The sequence below is a fragment of the Choloepus didactylus genome, chromosome 6 (assembly GCF_015220235.1).
Source record: "Choloepus didactylus isolate mChoDid1 chromosome 6, mChoDid1.pri, whole genome shotgun sequence".
NCBI classification, from domain to species: Eukaryota; Metazoa; Chordata; class Mammalia; order Pilosa; family Megalonychidae; genus Choloepus; species Choloepus didactylus.
This window is the reverse complement of record NC_051312.1, coordinates 58119758-58136593: the sequence shown is the minus strand read 5'-3', so window position 1 is coordinate 58136593 and position 16836 is coordinate 58119758. Positions and strand designations below refer to the sequence as shown.

The window sequence follows — 16836 nt, the reverse complement described above, 5'->3', positions numbered from 1 at the left end:
GTCTTTTCTATCAATTTCTAGAAACCTGTGTATGAATAGATACTTCCCATACATTGCTATCTTAGGTGTACTTAAGTGGATACATTTATGCACTCATGTAGAGATGTCTGGGTATATGTACGTATCTCCATTTAGAGATGGGGAATTAATCTCTATCCAAACATAGAGAAACCTTTAGTACAAGGGAAAATCTCTGAGGTTTTTGACTGTGTTTTTTAGGCAAACATCATCATAATTCCCTGCCAAAGTGGGAATTTTCTTGTTTCTGACTTATCAAAAACAGTTTCTCAAAGCCAGATTTTTGCCCTGGACCTTCCAATGAGCAGCATTGTCTTTTGAAGTATCATGGACAAGCGAGTTAAATGCAGCTAATTTTTGTTTTCTGTGGATACAGATTTACTCTCCTCCAAAGTTTAAGTATTTAAGTTATTTTTTAATGACTTTTGAATTTGGGCAGTGATGATAAAAAATCCTTGACGATGTCTTCAGTAACAGATTCTGGTATTGCTGTTTAGCAATACTGTGTATCTTGGAAGTGTCTGATGTCTCAAATCTTGATTTGGGGGAGGAGAGAGTTCAGAATTTTCTCTTGGTATTTTGTTCATTTGCTCAATTGGTATCTTCCAAGACTTCTGTTATCAAGAAGTTGGCTGGTGATATGAATTCCTATAAGCTTTTAGGAAAGCACTTCGGAAATATGTATTAGATGCCATAAAATATCTAGACTCTTTATCAACCTCAGTTAGACAACTATGTTCTATATAAATAACTTAACAGTGATTTTTAAAGTGTGGTCCCCAGATAAGAGTATCAGCATCACCTGGGAACTTGTTAGAGCTGCAAATTCTTAGGCCTTACCCTAATCCTACTGAATCAGAATCTCTGCAGGCAGGGCCCAGTCATCTGTATTTTATCAAGCCCTCCAAATGATTCTGATGTGTGAAGTTTGGAAGCCACTCATATAAAAAGGGAGTGACAACTGTAGGTAGGAAGATATTTGTTGTACAACAACAAAATTGGAAATCATTTGTATGTTCGACCGTGGAAGAGTATAACCATTCAGATACTAAAAATGATAATTATGAACAGTTCTGTATATTATTGTGAGGAAATGCTTAAGATAATGTTAAGTGGTAAAAAAAAAAAAAAAGACACTTGGAATTTGTGTTTAAACCAAAAAAATAGCTCTGTGTATATATTTATGATTAAGACTTATTGAGAACAAGAATAATTGAAATAGGTTTTTACTTGTTGAGGGCACAGAATCATGAGTGATTTTTTTCTGTTCTGCATTTATTTATGATGAGACTTAAAAATATCAACTCTTTAAAAGAAGAGAAGTCAGCTACTTGATATAGTTAAAAATTTGAGAATAAATAAAAGGCTTCTAAAAGTTGTCAGATTAATTACCTAACTGATCATTTTTATGGTTCTTTTGCTAAGCTTCCCATCTTCAGGAAAAGGTTAGGAAAGTTAATGAGAGCCGTGGTGTTATTTATACCATGGAAGATTTTGCATTTTGTCTTGAACTTGTAGCATGTTTTTCCTTGGATGCAGCTCGCACCTTTTCTTATCATACTTTGCCATTTTATCTTTCCATGTCATTTTGAGAACTCGCATTGTTTAGGGTTAGCACCAAGAAACATGCAAACATTTTTGAACTGTCTGGATGATGTCCTTTCTCTTTGAAGACCCCAGCAGTGAGCCACATATTCAATTTTCTCTCTACTGGTCATAAAGCTTGGTCTCCCGTTCTTTGAGGGCTCAGTTTTTGTGACACGAATATGACCCAATATGATAAACTGATCTGTGCTAATGCATGAAAAGGATACGAACGGCTCTGATGCGTAGAACATCCATGCAGTAAGATCTTTACACTGTTAACAAAGTTGCTCTAATGTTCTGGTAGTGGAACTTCCTGGCAAAATAGCAGCCAGTGGGACACCTGTTGTGAGATAACTGATTTTTTTGTGCTACTTGCTTTGGGCACTAATTTGATGAATACTTTTTTACTCAATTACAATTTGTCACTACCTTAACACTATACTCTAGGGTTGCTCAAAGGGTGTTCCAAAGAATAACTGTTCCAGAAGATGGTTGTATTAGTCACGATTCTCCAGAAAAACAGAACAGATAGGGGACACACTCACACACACACACATAAATATTAAGAGATTTATTATAGGAATTGACTCATATAAATGGGGATTGGCGAGTCCAAATTCTGTAGGCAGGCAGCAGATTGGAAATTGCAGTGAAGTGAAATTGCACTCCCCAGGAAAAGCTGGCTGGCTAAAGCAGAGACAGAAATTATTCTTTCTGACTTCTGAAATCCTCAGTTCTGGCTTTAAGACCTCTACCTGATTAGATAAGGAGACTCCCCTCATTCCTAAAGGTAATTTCCTTTGTTGCTTGTAGATACAGTTCACTGTAGATGTAATCAACTGACTATAAGTGAAAATCCATCTATGAAATGCCTTCACAGTGACAGGCCAGAGCTTGCTTGACAAAACAACTGTGACACCATAACTAGCTAAGTTGACACATGAAATTAACCATCACAATGTTCAAAGACATTATTGGTAAAGACGAGTTAACATGGTAAAGAGTTTAAAGGGTTTTTACAATAACTATTATTATTGATAATTGACTTTGCTAGGCTCTGTATGAGTACTTGACATATATTATCTCATTGTACTCTCTGATCCCAATAGGGTAAATACTTCTGTCATTCCCATTTTACAGATAAGGAAGCAGAGAACTAGAGGTTAAATAATTTATCTGAAGTTAAAAGCTAATGAGCAGTGGCAGTGAGGTTCAGATCCTTGCAGCCTGATCCCTGAATTTATGTTCTTCACCACTCAGCAATTCCAATTTATTTCTTTACCTAGGAGTTCTTGGAGGGCTCAATAGACTAACATGATCTGTAAATTCCAAAGGGAGATGTACTGTAGCTTTTTCCAAATGTATTTAACCATAGAAATTATCTCTTCCTCACACTTCTTATCCGGATCATCATGCTGTGTTAGGAAGTCTTGAAAACATGCTTTGGGAAACACATTATCAATTGGAGCAAATTTTAAAAATAATTTGTAGTATAGAATTATTTTGAAATAAATGTTTTCTACATCTCACTACAATTAAAGCCCATATAATTAAAGTACTAGTAAGGAATATTGAATTTGGGTCCATTTTTGCCTTCTAGTTCCATTTGTAATTGATGATTTCCAATGAAATAACTGGAAAACCTTTAAAGTAAAGAGGGCTAAAATTTAATAAGAGTATCATTTATGCCAGGCATTTTGCCAAGTGTTTTATATACATCATCTCATTAAATCCTCTATCAGATAGCTGGGAGATTGTTTTTGTCCTTTCATTAAAGGGGAAAAGAAAGTCTCAGAGAGGTTAAGGTCTCAAGTAAATAGTATAGCACCAAAATTCAAGACCTGGCTCCCAAACCCATAACACACTCCGCTCAAAGCTGCCTCCCTGTGACATGTCCATTAAATACAAATATTTTATTCATAAGGTTGGTCCTTTAAAAGGGATCTGCCCCCTTTTATGATATATAGAAGCTCAACAATAGTAAAGTATTCCTTATTCTATTTTTACTTTAAATATCTTCAGAATACAAAAAAAGCATTATAATTACATAATCAATAGTGGCTACTGCAAAGAAAGGAATTTATAGTGTTTACCTGACTATATTATGATAGTGATCAAAATTTTAACAGCTTATTTTATGTTGACTGTATGCCAGATACTGTTCAATGTGCCTTATAGAGCCAATCTCATGTAATAGGCAAAACTAATTAGAACTCTATATACATTATTATTTATTGTTGTCTGCCCTGATAACTTTTGTAGTAGAGGACAGAAAATAATTCTTCTATATTGCCAGCATATTATTTTTGAGTCTTCTCTTGATAATTGTATATTTTTAAAAAATGGGTTAGCATTATTTCAAGTCATTTTCAAACAGACCTTCACATTTGGGTAAAACCATTTGAGATTCTGTATGAACTCTCTTCTGGTTCAAAGTTTTTTATTTTTTTATTTTTTTACCATTTAGAAAACATGATTACTTTAGAAGGTGAAAGAAAAATAATTAGAAGTCAGCAAAGGGATTTGAAACATTGTGGGATCACCTTCTTTGTGCTGCTTTAGAGTGAAATCATCACAAATTAAGGGAACAGTCACACACACTGCTACTGATTTTGTATAGTTTCTTCCTTACCATAAAAATTCTTCAGGATTATACTTGCATGCTAAAAATCAACTCACTGTAACAACCCGAGCAAGAAAGTCACCAGAGCTGTGTTGCTATAGCAACCAAACCTAGCAGTGTCTTCTGGGACTTGCTCTAAGAAAAGGTCCAATGATTGTGAGTGATATTACTTTGTTTTCTTCTCTTATGACACATATTGATTTACTGTGAGTAAAAAGTAGCATGGTTCAAATTGCATACCCTTCCTGGTAATGAAAAATGGGATGTTGTGCAAAAATGCAAAGGAGTTTTAAATAAGTAGCAAGGAAATTAAAAGCTTCATTTATCTTTGTGGAAAAATTGCTGAAGCAGCCATTACTCAGCAGCTGGAAGACAAAAATCAACTTTTTGAAAAGCATATGTAGACAAATTTCGTCTGATTTAACAATTCATGAGGGCAGTGATTATGATTTCAGAACTATACGATAACATGATTTATGTTCATTTCCATGGGAAAAAAAGGAGCCATGTTTACTTCTTTTCTGTGTAAAATCGCAGATATTTACAGTGCTCAAATCCATGGTGGGAGAAGCATGGCTGTTGTTAGTAGACGACTATTTTCAGACAGGGTCCCTTTCTTTGCTCAACTGCTTCAAAACTGAGCACTAATACAGGAAAAGCAAGCAGTAGCATTTAAAATGCATTCAAACACTATGTTTTAATTTCAGTTTAGAAACTCTTGTTTTACAATGTTTTTGCTTTGAGACATTCTCATTTGTTTGTAATTTATTCATGTTCACTGAGGCTGTGTTAGTAACATGGGTGTAATTTACACTTGGGTAACACATCTCTCAAAGGACTTGACTTTGCGAATGTTAATGAATCCTGTTACCCCTCCTCTCTGAGAAACGCATGTATCATGGATGGCAAAATAAGAACATGATGGCTGGCCGTTGTTGTAAAGAATTTGAATGGTGAGGGGTTGTATTTCTGAGTTATTCTTTGAGATTGAAAACATTTAAATATAGAAAATTTAATCCTAACTTTGTCCAAGATTGCAGCCCAACACTACATTCCATTTGCCACCATTTTGAAAGCAAGAAAAAAATGTAAGTTGGTACCTGGTACAAGAATGGAGAGATTAGCTACTAATCTAAGCAGGTCTCCATATCTTATTTAAATTAAATAATTCATTTCTTCTGTTTCCATTGAAGTATTGAGATATATATCAAATGTAAAAAACAATAAATAAATGAGGGCTCAAATATCAAAAAATCATTCTTCCCTGAGAATTTGTCACTGTTGGTTACTTAACAATGAGTAGGTTTTAAAATTTTTCTACCTTTCACCTGACCTGACAAATTTATCTCCAACCTGATTAGCAAGGTTTACCATGCCTTGATATGTAACTTGATTTAAGCTTGAGTTTGTTTCCTTGCCATCATGCTGCAACTAAAATAAACAGACAATTTTTTCACTGGTTACAAATCAAAATTATTTCGATTTTGATTTAAATAATCTGCATTCCCAATTTCCATATAACTGTAGCCTTCCTGCCATTAAGATAACTTTGGTACATACATATAACAAATAAACATGCATGTGTGTGTCTTATATAGTGATGTGTATATATATGTCTGTATGTATATTTACATAAATGCATACATACAAATACCTATCTACCTACCTACAAATATGTATTTTATATGTGTAGTGAAAAGGCATGTTAGTGATTTGAATTAATCCAATTATTTGGCATTTTAATTGATTTTAAAATAGATGTCAGATTGATTTTTCTGTGCCAGAAATTTAAATCCCAGTCTAGAATTTTGTAAGAAAAATAAAACATTTATTATGCCTACATTTCTTAAATTATATATATATATAAACTTTGCTGAATGCTTATTGTGTCAAGTGCTATTCTAAGCATTTTGCTTGATTTCTTTTATTTAACCCTCATAACTCTGTGAGGTAGGGGCTATTATTATCCCCATTTTACAAATAAAGAAAGTGCTAAAGAACTAATTACTTGCTAAAGATCACTCACCTAATAAGCCTCAAATCCTTTTTTTTAATTCAACATATCAGACTTCAGAGCCCACAGTTTTAATTACAGGCTATTACTTCTATTTCAGACCATCTAGCCTTTTGGTATGTTTTTTTGTGAATATTGCTGCCCAGCTTCTTCAACATCCACTAATAATTGACTTGCACTTAATGTTTAGTTCTTAATTTGCTTACTGCTTTCCTGTGTACTTTGGCAAAGCAGGGAACTTAACAGCCAGTCCTTTTGGAGAGTCAGAAGAGAGCATCAAGAAACAAAACTTTTACGAAACAGCAACCACATATATACCAGAAACCCAATTAGCATGGTTTTCACATTGTTCAACATATTTATTGATTTTCTTTTCAATATTTTGAACAGAAAGAAATGAAGGTATATTCTCAATTTAATACAACTATAATTTTCCATTCACAATTTGCTTTTGCTCAGGTTATCATTAGATATTGTTGATTTACTTATTTGTTAAAGGATTTTCTGACTATGCCATGCAGGTAGGTCAGGAGAGTATTTGTCTTTTATACCTTTTTATACTCTTATTAAAGGGTCTAAATTGAATTTATGTTAATGTGCAAACCAAAACTTTTAGCAATAGCAACTAATACTTTTGAAAGCAAGTTCCCTAAAATTGGATGTCAAGTAATTTTTAAATAACAGTTTTCTTAACTGTTTTTATGTAATTCCTGATGGCAGTACAGACATCCTACTTTTAAATGGTTTGCAAAGTACATTCACATATGCATTATCTCATTTTGTCATTACCACTACAATAAATATTATTATGATTATTAATTTACACATCTTATTGGTAAGGAAACTGCAGCTAATAGAGATTTAGCGACTTTCCCAAGGTAATCCAGCCAGTAAGCAGCTGAACCAGAGTTAAATAATATTATAAAATATTTGAATCTTAAATTCCATACATTTTAAATTTCATGCAAAATTTCCCTTTGAAGTTTGTTTTTCACAATTTAGCATAAGTGAAAACACTGAGTTGTTTACTATATTATTGATGTAGGGATCTTTTGCTTTGGAGTACAAAATAGACATTATGTAGTAATGTGAAATTGCAAAGTTTATGAAATTTTTCTCTTCCTTCCTTTGGTATTCTTCCAAACTAGTCCATTTCTTGGTTTGTATGTTCTATACTGATAAAAATGAGAATAATTTTTAATGATTAAAGTGTGAATGGTTTTTTGCAAAGGGAAAGGAAATGAAACAAATATATCTAATGTGTTCTGTTCTTGAATTATTGATGAGTCTTCTAGAAGCCAAAGCATAAGCCTGTGAAATATCTGTCATTATAAATTGTATAGAGTTCTCCCATGGGCCCAAGTTGCATAAACAGGATGAAGCCAGGTTTATTAAAAAACATGCTTTGCAAATGTGGCATCTTAAGTTTGTACTGGATGTAGTCAAGCATGGTGGAAAAATTTTGCCATTACAACATTCACCATAATAAATTAGAACTACATTTAGTGAGAGCTTTTTCAGAAAGTTAGATAAATTTCTGCATGTATTGGTCATTTTAGATTTTGCATTTCATCTCTAATACTTGGAATTTTGAATTTCAGCTCCTCAGCAGGTGCTTCCATCACCTAAATTTCCAAAACTTCCATTGCAGAAACCTTAAACATCAAGTCTTAGTTCACTGGAATGGTGTGTTCCAATAACATCAATATTAACATTTTCATTTTAAGCTTGGTTGCCTGTTGTTTTGTACTATTTCCTGCCATCTTGTTTAGTGGAGTTCGTGAGCATACTAAGAACTTGGGGAACTCTCTGGGTATATTTTGGGAGGGACAAGATATACAAATTGGGGTTGACTATTGGCTTTAGAATATCATTCAATTTGCTTTGTAATGAAAATCATATGTTAGAAGAAAAAAGCACAACAGGTTATTCAGTGGTATTTGCCATGTTTCCCTAAAAGAACACCAGCAAAACTACCACATCAAAGGCATTAATTCTTCCCAATTACAGCTTTCTCTTATATCACCATCTCTTTTATACAACAACTTCTTATCCTCCAGCAATACATTTGCACCTTGTCCTTCTAACACTCCTGTCAATTATGGAGAGATGCCTTCCCTCTTTTCCAGGATCCGTACAAGTTTGTGTTGTGTACAAGCTGTAGGAGACTACAAACTCCTTGGGAAAATTTTAAATATGAGAAGTCACCATGTAAAAAGCCTTTCTCACCTTTTTCTTTCTTCTCTTCTCTTCTTTTCTCTTCTCTTCAACCCATCTACCATTTTATTTGTTCTCTTTCCCAAAAACTGACACCTTTGTTAATAGTCTCTTTCACTGTGAACAAGGTGATTTGTCATATTTTTCCTGAAATCCAGTCTCACAGAACATGGGCAGCAGAGATAATTGGAGAGTTCCTTTGAGGCCTCATTTGAAGGCTGGTAAAGGGCAGGCCTGATTTCCAATCTCTCTTCTAACTTTGGCATTAGACTTAAGGTCTCCAAGAATCCCATTATAAAACTGAAACACCCAGACAAAGAGTAACACATTAATTCATCATTATCTACCAGTGTGTTAGCCATGATAATGTTACCCACTGTAGGACTCTTGTTCTGATAAACATGATTCTTTAAAGTCCTGGATTAATAGAAAAATAATATAAACTCATGGCACACAGAACCTTTGGAGTTTTATTAATGTCTGCTCACCTGATAGGACTAAGATTAAGTCAGATTTAAGCCTTGCACAAGAAGATGCTTTTGCCCATAATGAATATGTCACAAAAGCCCCTTTCACACAGTGATGTTTTCAAAACCCTTTTCTACCTGCTGCCATTTCCCTAACAACCTACAGCCACAATGATAAGTAACCAGTGGGAGTTCTCAGGAGCAAAGTGAGAAATGTCTCTGATATCCAACCTTAGAGTTCTCATCTCCTGTATTTCCTCAGCGTTTTATAAAAAACGAAATCCTCCAATAAGCACTGAAAGAATTTTAGAGGAACCTGAATTTAATGACTTCCGGGCACCAAAGGTATGACTTGGCTCCTGTCTCATGTACAGTATTCATAGATGCAATGGATAATACATTTGCAGATATCAACTGAAGGAAAGGTGAAGTTGGGATAGCCTAAGAATAAAAGATAACATAGAAAACTTTGACTAACAGATAAAGAAATTCCAGCTGTAATAGTGTCTAATCATGGGAAACCAATGTCTCCCAAAGAAGACGTACCTTGGAATCCTGAAGCTTAGGCAGAGAATCTGGGTATATCCTCAATTCTAACTGAGGATCCTTCAACAAATTACCTTTCTGATAAACTAGTTGTTTCCTTCTGAGTATGTGACTCTTGTGAGTGTGGACCATTGCATAAGTGCATTTTTAATTATAACAGAAGGATGTAGTAGAACAGAAAATTTGCCTCCTATACACAGTTTTCTGTGGGGCATTATATTGGGAAGGCCTTGGATGAAAGCAAAAGGTCAGCATGGGTGAGCTGAGTGGATACCAGGGAAGTCAGAACAAGATGGCAGGCTATTCCCCCCAAAGAGGAAGTTTCACACTGAAAAAAAAACCAACCTTCATTTACTGTGCAATTTTCCCCAGGACTTTATTAGATATACTCTATAGTCTGGTATGGTTCTCTTGTGGAATTGAAAGGCAGTCTTTATCTGTTTCCTCACCACAATTATTTCTTTACATTTATCTCTTACTTTTACAATAAACTGAGCAAGGAACAAGATACCAAAGAGAAATGACTCTAACTTTTGTGTTTTAAAATGCCAGCAGCCAACATAGTCTACGATTCTCAGACAATGTATGCTCATGTATCACCTAGTATGGATTATTATGCAATAAAACTTCTCTTCACTATAGGATATGAAAGAATATAGGAGTAGTCATTCTTGTAACAGCAACAAAAAAGATTTTCTACAACCTCGTTACAAAAAGATCACAGTTTGCATTTTTAGGTTATGTTCGTGTGCCTTTCTGGATTCGTGATGGAGAGCATTTTATGAACTTCATATCTTCTTGTTTCAGTAGGGTCTTCATGGTTGTGACTATGTCTCCACAGCCAAAGCAAGGCAGACGTTGAAGGTAATTACTTAGATAATTAAGGGGAAAAGCTCTCCACTTTGCTTTCACTCTGGAGCTTTTGGCCACCAATCAGATGAGGGAAGTTGGGCAACAAAATATGAATATTTTACCTGTTTTTTTTGTTGTTGTTTGTTTCCAGTTAGGTACTAAAATGCTGTTTATCCTTTGGTTTTCCCATAATGCTTTGTAATATTGGCAATCTGGAGTTTATTATGGGTCGGTGACTGTCAGTAACCCAATAATTTTTGTCTTTCGTAACGTAAGTTCCAAATGCTCCAGTGTGTTCCTTCACTGAACTTATTATTAAAATTATTCAAATGTATAAACCTGGGTTTAGCTTCTTATGCAATACCATCTTGGCCTTTACTTTAAAATATATAAAATAGTACACTTGTGGAATAAAAATTAAGGAGCATGTAATTTCAGAATGTTTCCATTCTACTCCCAATGCACAGATTGCCCCGTGGTTTCATGCATATGGAACCTCATGGGCCCCGGCCAAATTTCTGCTCCTGACATCACATCTAACCTCCCACATGTGTCTGCAGTGCTTTAACTAACATGTGTGATTTATTATTCCAGTACAATAAAGGTTAAAGTGAAGAGGAATGGGACAGGATTTAAATTTGAGGTTCTGAGGTTAGGAGGATTGGCTCAAGTTTAGATTTTAGAATATGAGCAATTATGATCTGGAAGGAACAGATTACTTGGCTGTCTTGTCTTTTATGCATAACTACAAAAAATTGTTAGAAAAACCCCATTTTGTAAATTATGCTTTAAATAGGATGGATATGACTAAACTACATTATGAAATTAGTTTTGATTTTTAGGAAAGTACTGCTAAAGGCATTCATTTATCCATCATTTATTTCTTCATTTATCTAATACACAAGTACATGCCATATGCAAAGAACTGTTAGAAATCTTGAGGATACAATTTTTCTGTAAATACTGTATTCTTTCTAAAGTTTGTGCTTAATTTAAATAGTCATAGACTAATATCTGCTCTGATGCTTGAATATCATTTAACTGGTTGTCTCCATTAATCGTTGACAAATAATAGAAAGAGATGAGTTCCTAAAAAGTCATTTCACTTCTAAAATCTCAATGAACCTGTAAATACATTAGAAGGAAATCATTGTGGGTTTGGGTGGGGGTGGCAGAAACACCCAATGTAACTTTCCCTGTGATCTGTTGAAAGATGTTGTATAAAGATTTATGAAGCAAGCTATAAACTTGAAACCTAAGTCTGTGGAGCTAATCTGACTTTGTCAGCCTTGACCCCTATTCATCACCAAAGTTGCTTCAGCCAATCTTGTTGGTAGGTGTTAGTTCCCCTTTTCACTATTCAGTTGTCACTTGATTAAAGAGGAAGATGTTGCCTGATACGTTTTGTTTGTTCAAAGAACATGAGTATCTGTATTCTTTTGACTACTTAAATTGCCATACCTCTCCTTGCTTTTTTCAAAAAATAATTTTTTACTTTTTATAAGTGTCTTTTAAAAGTGCATTTGTATTGAACTAGAAAGACAGGAATGTCATTATCTAATCATCTTAGTCATGAGTCTTCATATTTTAACTGAGTCTAAAGAAAATACAGCTGGCATACTTTATTTTTTTGGATCAGTTCAAATCCTTCATTTTTTTGGAGGCTGAAAACTATCTAGATTTCTCTTCTCTCCTTTTCTTCACCTTCCCTCATTTACCAAAGAAGATGAATACAGAGGGGAGGATACTTTGCTAAGTTTTGGGGGTGTCATCCCCATCTTGGTTCCTTGTTTTTCTTTCTATCTATATACATAAAATGACAACACTGGCATTCCGTTAAATGACATGAAATGCACTAAAAAAGAGCAAGACTCACTTCCGGAAGGCATTTCTCAGAGACCCCCAGATGCCCAAAGAAAGAGTTTGCAGCTAAACTACATCAGTTGTCCCTTTTTTGGTCCTAAAGCAATCAGAGGGATCTTCACTGAGTGCAGCCCCTTTCAGGGTCATTTCTCCTTTCACCCTTGAATGCCTGGTTGTTCTGGGAGGGTGTTAAGAGTTTTCTAAGAGTGGCAAGCAGGGTTTGGAAGGCTGTCACACCTTGAAGCTGAGGGCTGAAACATCTGCAGGCTCCGGAGGGCTGCATAGCACCAACCTCCTGTTTCTTCCCCTTCCTGAGGGCTGCTGTTTTGTTTGCACATCTCAGATCAATTATTTTCACCCTCAAGCTTCCTCCTCTTGACCCCTTTCCCACAGCAGGTCATGAAAACAGACAGTATCATTTTAACCATTTAGATTAGAGCAGCTTTCACAAAACTGGAGACAGGTGAGGGAGATATTGAAGTATTTTAAAATGCCTCTACCCCAGTATTTGCAGTCCAGAAATTGCTAGTGAAATACATCAGAGCTCCATTTTCATTTTACATGGGATTTCATACTCATTGATCTCTAAACCTATTTACTGTGTTGCAAGGGTTTCTCCAGAATAACCCAGTACTTTCTCATATTACCAAGCATTGGAGCCCCACATGGCTTGTGTTCATCCATGCTTTCTCTTTGATTTTCTTAAAGTGAAGGGCTTTAAGACTTCTAGCTTTAATTAAAATGTATGTAGCATGCCACTTAAAACAGAACACTTTTATCATATTTTAAAATAACACTCTCTGGATTTGTTTGGTAGCAAAGCATTTGAAGATTTATCTGAGGGACCCTTGGTTGAATTATCTGAGAGAGAACTTAAAGCAATACTTGCTTAGTACATTGACTTTAAGAATTGAGATCATGTTGGGGGCACATCAAAGTTAAGTTTCAGCTCCACCTTTCATTAATCTTTCACATGACACAATTGTTAGGTTAGATTTGGGGTCAGAGTTCCCAACAGAATTGAACCTATCATGATGTTTGTGTATTAATCTGGACTTTAGGGATCAGGAAACACTTTTAGGAGAAAAAATGAAGTCTGAAATAAGACTCAAGGACTAGGCAGATGTTAGCCAAACAAAGAATAGAAGGAAAAGTGTTTCAACCAGAATCAGAAAGGAAGCACTGCTGCACAAAAGCCCAGAGGCACCAAAGGAGAAGGTGAGAGGGAGATGGAGATAACGTGAGCCATTATCGAAACGTTAGAAGTGCTGCCTTCTGAGCAGAGGGCAAGTTGGAGAGTGGCATGAGCAGTGGGAATGGCAAGGGATGACAGAGGCCAGGTAGGCACACAGAGCCTGCTCCTGAACAGCCACCTGTGTTAGGAGAGCGAGCTGTGGCTTTCTCCCAAAGGCACCATGAAGCTACGGAAGAAAGTTTGGAAAGGGTGACCAGATGACATTGTAAATCACTCAGGCTGTAGTGTAGAGAATGGACTGAAGGGGTGTAAAATTGGAGAAGCACCCTCAAACCATATGGGCATTGGTGAGGGTACCAACAGTGGCATCCCAACCTAGCCCATAGAAAGCCCAGATATATTTTGTATTAAGATCTCCCGGATGAGGCTCTATCTTATGTATAGGTTATTTAAAATGGAAACACAGTTAAGTCCATCTTTGCCCCTTAAGCAGAATAGCCAAAAACATGTTGATTTGGGCTTGTTCTGGCCCATCTGCCTGGCATGGAGAAGTTGGCTGTGTTTCAATAGGTCAGAATTTCCACTTGTTAATTAGAGCTTTCCTTGGTGAGAATTTTACGTAGAATAAAATTGTAGGATACTTGTGGAAACAAAAAGGGAATGATGGGAAATGGTGTTTTTATATTTTACAGCTGTGGTGGTTTTTCTAGAAAACCCCTGGGTATATCAATTGACCAGAGTCAAATACATTAATAAAAAAGCGTAGGCTGGTGCTCCTATCAACAAGCTTTTAGAAATTTGTTACCCTAAGTTCTTATTCTCCAGATGTTACCCAGCTTCTCAGTTGCAGGTCTGGTGATCTGGTACATGTTGCGTTTCGCATAGCCAGGTTATAAAAAATACAGTGCACTGCCCTGAGTAAGCCCAGCAGTGAAACCAAGACATTTTATATTAAAATTGTTCATTGAGCCAAGAATCCTCCCCAGAGTGTTCTTTGGCCATTTACAAATTTCTTTACATGAATTCATTACATATATACCCAGAAAGTAGTGATTCCAGATGTGTGACTGAGTCCAGAGCTTTGGGGACAAGGTAACATAATTTACCCTTCTGTCAAGTCTGTAAGGTCAGTCAATGACAGATATTAGATACCTACTAAGTGCCGGGCACTGGATAGAGATAGAGCAGTGAACCAAACAGTCTCACTCTGTCGTATTCTGGGAATGGGAAGACAGGCAATAAACACATAGATCAAGGGTCAGGTAGTAAAAGGACAGATATAAATACTTTAGGCTCTGTGGGCCATACAGTTTCCATCACAGCTGCTGAAATCTGCTGTTGTAGCATGAGAGCAGTCATAGACAATATGTCATGAATGAGCATGGCTGTGTTCCAGTAAAACTTTATTGACAAAAACAGGCACTTTATCCTGCATATTATAGTTTGCTGACCCCTGACATAGACCAATGAAGAAGTAAGCTCATCTCATGTACTAGTAAGAGCTAGAATGAAGACAGAACAGGGTAACGTGGAAGAAAGGGTCTCGGTTTAGCTGCTTTGGCTTTTGGGTTGCATCAATGTCTGAGCAATTAAACAGCAAGTTGTCAATAGTATCTATCTTTCTCTTAAAAATATCTGTAAAGCTATGACAGTTAAATTATAGATTTCAAGTTTATAGAAGGCAGGGACCATGTAGAAGATGCCTGATGTGTGCAGGGAATCAATATTTGTTCGAGTGTTGCTGAAGAGAATCTCAGAAAAAAAAACTTCCCTTAATGCCCCAGCCTTCTTTAACTCACTTTTATTAAATGACGATGCTTACTGAGCACTCAGAAGGTGTAACATAGGTCAGTATGTCTTTGGTGTCTGCTGCCCTGACACCTGGGTGGTGTTTTATACTTATTTTTGTCCTGGGTGCCTAATTTGGTGTTCTTACGTAGTGGGCACACCAACTACTGGATTATGATTTCATGAGGGCCATAAAAGTTAAAATAAAAATGCAGCTGGGATTCCAACAAGAAATAGCTCAGACTGACATTTTGCTTTCACAGCATATCTGAAACCAGCAAACCTACAGCTGTGCATTATCTTTTGTAGCAACTGAATTATTTTATAAAACTAGCTTTTATTCATATTATATTCATATTATATCCTTGAGAAATAATATATAGTTAAATAGTCAAACCCTGAATGAAAGTGTACTAACCTTTGATGTAGCCAGAAGACAAACACTTGAAACATTTTTAAAAACCCTCATTGAACTATAGTCTAAGACTTTTGAAGTAGCCAGAAGCAAATGCCTGTAACTACTCTACGGTCCTGGACTGCAACCCACATGCCTGGATGTTTCAATAACACTTTATTAAGTTGATATATAGACCTTATCTGTAAATGTAGGTTTCGTAAAAAATGTGACACCTCTTAAAAACTTGTAACTGACTGCCCGCAAACTCAGCAAACTTATCTTGTCTTAGTGTCTGTTAACCTCATAACCCAGACACCTGAATGTTTGGATAATTACATCTTACACTGTAACTCTTGACAAGCTCTTATCTTATTTCACCACCCTGAAGCCTAGTACCCCTGGATGTAACCCCCTGATAATTATTAAAATGGCATGTGTCAACCCAGAATTAACCACTTTGCTCATTACCCTAAGCCAGCCTGCCTTTGTTTAAATACTATAAAACTATCCAGGTTTCTGCAGTTTGGGAAGACAGATCTGAGGTTTTTAACCTCCTGTTTTCCTTGTGCTGCGCACCACAGTTAAAGCTCTTTCTCTCTTTGAAATCCTGGTATCTCAGAATCAGTCATTGAGCACATCAGGTGGCGAATCCAGATTTGTATGCATCACATCCATGCATAGTAAGTTGGCTATGTGGAAAATATTTAACTGAAGAAAAAGGGGCCTACTTTTGAAAGTCCAGTGTTCTTTCTGTTAAGATATGTAGGGCTAGTTGTTTTATGTGTAGTCGTTGTCGGATCCTGAGCCATATAACAAAACAGAGAGTATAAGGTTATTGATAATATCTTAGGCTTGGCTTACTTGGTGAAAGTATGTGTGATAACCTGTCAAGTAATAGATTATTACCTCCTGTGTGTAAGGAGCTGAATAGGAGTCATGGCCTCAGACCTCAAAGAGTCCAGTTGTAAAGACCAGAGAGTTAATAACAGAAATAAAAGAACAAAATAAGACAAAATGAAAGGAGCCGTAAGAAAGGTCATGATGTAGACCATAGATTCATTAGTTCGTTTGACACAACTTTGCTGAGTACCTGCAGTGAGTGGAGTGCTGTCCTTAGGCTTTGTGAATTCAGACAGCTGGGATCAATGTGCATTGGATTTATCTTGAAATATTTCAAAGAGAAGGTGGAAATTCATCAGTGTCTTGAGGAATGTATGGGATTTCAATGTGAGAAAGAACTTTGGAGGCTATTAGGAGAAACATGATAGA

At 35.9% G+C, this 16836-nt stretch overlaps 1 protein-coding gene across 4 annotated transcripts in view; it reads left to right on the top strand.

The window, feature by feature from the left end:
* GAS2 (growth arrest specific 2) overlaps positions 1 to 16836 on the top strand; it is a 147887-nt gene that overhangs the window by 95992 nt on the left and 35059 nt on the right. For 2 of the 4 annotated variants that reach the window (XM_037841073.1, XM_037841071.1), the window contains one exon: positions 10283 to 10336. The exons of 1 other annotated variant lie outside the window; for it this stretch is intronic. In XM_037841073.1, coding sequence (XP_037697001.1) covers positions 10283 to 10336 — 54 coding nt within the window. Of the gene's footprint in view, positions 1 to 10279; positions 10337 to 16836 lie in introns of all 4 variants that reach the window. One more of the 4 variants, XR_005217529.1, reaches the window with a different exon arrangement.